At 47.2% G+C, this 4,462-nt stretch overlaps 1 protein-coding gene across 1 annotated transcript; it reads right to left on the bottom strand.

Moving 5' to 3' along the window:
• Positions 1-1,969: 1,969 nt before the first annotated feature.
• Positions 1,970-3,285, bottom strand: LOC100273770 (uncharacterized). The gene is made up of 2 exons (NM_001165485.2): positions 2,947-3,285; positions 1,970-2,813 (listed from the first exon to the last, which is right to left on the bottom strand). The coding sequence occupies exons 1-2, from the start codon at positions 3,125-3,127 to the stop codon at positions 2,263-2,265; spliced, it is 732 nt and encodes a 243-aa protein (NP_001158957.1). The 5' UTR covers positions 3,128-3,285; the 3' UTR covers positions 1,970-2,262.
• Positions 3,286-4,462: the final 1,177 nt, after the last annotated feature.

Below are 4,462 nucleotides of genomic sequence, written 5' to 3'. Positions count from 1 at the left end.
ACCAAAATACTTAGAAATGGCCCAAAGGCACATTTCCCTTTCAAAGACAATGGTGTTAAGCTTGGTGACGACAATGAACTCTCAGCATGGTTTCATGGAGCAGCGGCCGCCACTTTGGGGGAAGACTGGATGTCCGAAGATGGTAACTATGGTGCATCACCGATGAGCACCATCGGCCAAACTCCAGCACCATCAGCTCGTCGTAGGGGCGGGCGTGCACCTCGACCTCCAGCTGCTGTAACTCGCTCCTCTACACGCTCTGTCTCCCTGGACGTCAACCTCGCTGATGCAAGGTAATAATTTTATCATGGTACCATTATCATTCGCTCCATAGTAATGTGCCATAATATGCATGCATTTCAATAACAATCAAGCGGACTGGAGTGATGAGAACACTAAGGTTGTTTGCGAAATATTTGCTGAAGAAGTTGAAAATGGCAATCGTTCAAACACGCATTTGAATAAGATTGGGTATAAAAATGTGATTCAAAATTTCTACCAAAGAATAGGTATTTTGTATGAAAGAAAACAATTCAAAAACAAGTGGGAAAAGTTGAAAATTGATTATGGTATTTGGAGGCAACTGGCAAACAAGGAGACCGATATAGGATGGGATGCGTATGTGATGATGATAGCGTATGTGATGATGATGAATGGAGAACACAAGCAATAGCAATGATACAGATTGTTCAGAACAATATATCATGTACTGCTATTGTTCTAGGAAAATATTATTTGACATATTTGGACAAAAATGAGGAAAGGACTTCATCACAAAGTGGATATGCATGGGTCATGGAAACTTTGGGTACTCCTGGAGGAAGCCACATGATGTTTCGGATGGATGCATTCCTGTTTTATAGATTGCATGATTTGCTAGTGAGTACTTATGGTCTCGTATCTTCGCTTCATATGCATTCGTTGGAGTCTCTTGCCATCTTTTTAGTTACATGTGGCCATGGTTGGTGCAATAGTGCTGCACAACATGTTTTGAAGCATTCACGGGAGATTATCAGCAGAAAATTTGAAGAGGTCCTGAATTGTGTGGTGGGGATGTGTGAGGACTACATAAGGCCAATAGATCCAAATTTTTCTACAACACACCCAAGAATTACCAAAGATCGTAGGATGATGCCATTTTTTAAATATTGCATTGGTGCAATAGATGGTACTCACATAGCAGCGGTACCACCGTCACATAATCTAATCAGGTACAATGATTGAAGTGGGAAGGCTACCCAAAATGTGCTTGCCATTGTTGACTTCGACATGCGATTCACATATGCATCTATTAGACAGCCAGGGTCAATGCATGATACTAGTGTCTTGTTTCATGCGTTGGAGCATGATAGGGACTTGTTTCCACATCCTCCTTCAGGTAAATCAATATTTTATATGATATTCGGCCTTTCCAAATTCATTTTGTTAATGTGTCACAATGTTCTAATTTACTTTACTACTTTGCCTTAGGAAAATATTATACTGTTGATGCGGGATATCCCAATAGGCCTGGCTACTTGGCCCATACAAGGGTGAAAGGTATCATGTTCCTGACTGGAGAAAGGGTCCTGCACCAAATGGTGAGCAAGAGCATTTTAATCATTTGTACTCAAGTATTCTTAATGCAGTGGAACGCACATTTAGTGTGTGGAAAATGAAGTGGCGTATACTTCTAAAGATGCCAAGTTACTCTATGGACAAACAAAGGATGATTGTCGCAGCTAGCATGTGCATGCATAACTATATTCGTGAAAACGATCAAGATGACAAAGATTTTTGTAAGTGTGATCGCAGTCTTGAATACGTGCCAACCATTCCTTGTAGATATAGAAATGCATCCGACACATCGTGTCCATACTCCAATGATCGCTCCATGGATAAATCTTATGACAACATTGCAAAAGCAATCTTACTTTCTAGGTCTTCTTGGGCATGATGTATGAAATTACCAATATGGATGTATAAATAAGAAAGTAGGACGCAATATTATATAGCTCATATGACTATGTTTAATGTCGTAATATTCATACGTAATAATATATATGCTCCTTATATGTGTACAACTAAATAAACGAGGCATAGGTACTATGGACATTTTCCTTATACACGATTCGAAAAACACAGGAGGAGCTATTTTGCCAAACGAAAATACAAAACAGCTTTGGCTCGTCGAGAGAAGCCAATAAACCAGAGAAGCCAGAGCCGGAGCAAGCTAGAGCCTTGCTATAGGGGGCCATAGTAGTAAAAATAGTACAGTAAAAGCTAAGCGAAAACGCATGAAGAAACATAAGCCACGACGAGAGGCAGCAGGACGTTGGTGACGCGTCCAAAGGACCCCGCCGCTGCCGGCGCCGCCCCCCAGTAGAGGGGCCCACTGTATCCGTAGGTTCCGGGGCCAAAGCCGCCGGGCCCGCCGAACCAGCCGTAGCCTCCCGGGCCGCCGCAGCACTCGTCGCCGGGGCCGCCGAACCCGAGGCCACCGTTGCTGCCGAACCCCAGGCTGGCCCCGCTGGGCAGCTCGTCGGGCGTCGGCACCGGCAGCGCCGAGGCCACCTCCGCCGCGGGCAGGTACGGCTCGCCGTGGCCTCCGCCTCCTGGCTGGTACGGCTCGCCGACGCCGCCTGGTTGGTACGGCCCGCCCACGCCGCCTGGCTGCTGGTACGGCCCGCCGCCCACGCCGCCGGGGCTCGGTTGCGGGAACTTCTTCGGAGCGGTGGCGGCGGTTGCGGTTCCAGACGGCGCCGACGGTGGGAGCGCCGCCACCGCGGCTGACGTCGACGACGATGCATCTGGCGTGGCGGTGGTCGTCTGACCTGCAGCCATGCAGCACATTTTATTTTATTCGTATATATTAGACACGTCGGCCGGCGAGCGGTGGTGGATCGATCCTCTCGTTGAAGTGGCGAACTGCAGAAGCAGTTGCGAGTTAAGCTGATCAGTGCTTGCCTGCGGTAGTAGCAGCTAGGCCCGGCTGCTGGGGCGACGACGGCATCGCGGGCTGCTGCACGGCGTTCTCAGCCATGGTCGCCGCCGCCGGCACAACAAGCACACAGGACGACGACGCGCACAACGCGATGACGGCGACGAGGAGGAGGCAAGGCGACGAGCGGACGAGCATGGCAGCCATATTGTGGCTGACGACGGTGGAAATTTAACCTAGGATGACGTAGTACGTCGACCACAAGCTGGACTGACGATCGAGGTAGAGATGCATGGACGACATTTCTTGGTGTACGTAGGTGATGGTTTATATGATCCGAAAAGGAGAAGTCTGGCCGGGTAGAGAAGAAAGGGAGGATCGGCTGCGTGCGAGCGTTACGTGCGTAGTATAGTAGTAGCAGGGCTAGCTGCAGGGTGGATAGGCAGCTCTATCTAACTCCAAGTGCACTGCCTCGTTGGTTGGTGGCGGCAGTCCGGCAGACCAACCATAGTTTCTGTCCCCCGGTCCCACCCCCATGTGTAGGTGTGAGGAATGCTGGGCTTCCATGTATGGCTGGCCATAGTGGGCCGGGTACAGAGAATTGATGGGCTTCACTGCGTTTCGTGAATGTTGTCCGTAATAAGAACGCGTTGATTTACAAATTTTCTTACATTTTCTTGAATGAAGCGGTACTAAAAGTCTCCTCTTTAGTACCGATTCATAGCTTCAATCAATACTAAAGGTGAACCCTTTAGTACCGACGAGAGACACGAGCCAGCACTAAAGACCTCACTTTTGTAGCGGGCTATACAAATGAGACTAAGGGGGTGTTTGGTTTCTAGGGACTAATTTTTAGTCCCTACATTTTATTCCACTTTAGTTACAAAATTATCAAATATAGAAACTAAAACTCTATTTTAGTTTCTATATTTGTCAATTTATATACTAAAATGGAATAAAATGAAGGGACTAAACATTAGTCCCTAGAAACCAAACACCCACTAAAGATTCACATCTTTAATTCTGGTTGAGTGGTTGTCCAATAACGATTGGAGATCCAGTAGACGTTATTGAGAAATATATACCAACACATGTAACAAATACGCACTGACCCATGGATCAATGCCAATAACACCTCACTCGGATTTGATATGCTTGGATCAATGCCACGAACAGCATCACATGGGGGGCATTTATAGTGTTTCGCGCTTGCTGCTTTCATTTGCCATGACACTAGGCAAGATATCTACCCGGTTCTTGGTATTATATATATGGGCAAAACATGTGTGGTGGTTGCATTTCACATAGCTAGTAGCTATACAGTCATCTAATAAGAAGCACGGGTGGATCGAAGCAACATATAGTTTGGTTTGGAGGTGGGGTATGAGAGGCATCAGGATAGTTGCTTTCATATCGCTCCATGTCACGCACCGACCCATCTCGGCCTTCCATTCTGAGGACAAGGATTGTTGGCCTTCCAACGCGGCATGCAGCTGCACCCTCCCATGGCAGCCATGGTCATCTATTGTGCCATGGACGTGA

Source organism: Zea mays, chromosome 1 (assembly GCF_902167145.1).
Source record: "Zea mays cultivar B73 chromosome 1, Zm-B73-REFERENCE-NAM-5.0, whole genome shotgun sequence".
Classification (NCBI taxonomy): domain Eukaryota; kingdom Viridiplantae; phylum Streptophyta; class Magnoliopsida; order Poales; family Poaceae; genus Zea; species Zea mays.
This window is presented reverse-complemented; position numbering and strand designations above follow the sequence as displayed.

Bases quoted from the DNA above. Each gene is read 5' to 3' on its own strand.
- LOC100273770 (NM_001165485.2), bottom strand. From the start codon at position 3,127: ATGGCTGCCATGCTCGTCCGCTCGTCGCCTTGCCTCCTCCTCGTCGCC. The intron at 2,814-2,946 runs GCAAGCACTGAT...GCATGGCTGCAG, and splicing joins CCTAGCTGCTACTACCGCAG to GTCAGACGACCACCGCCACG.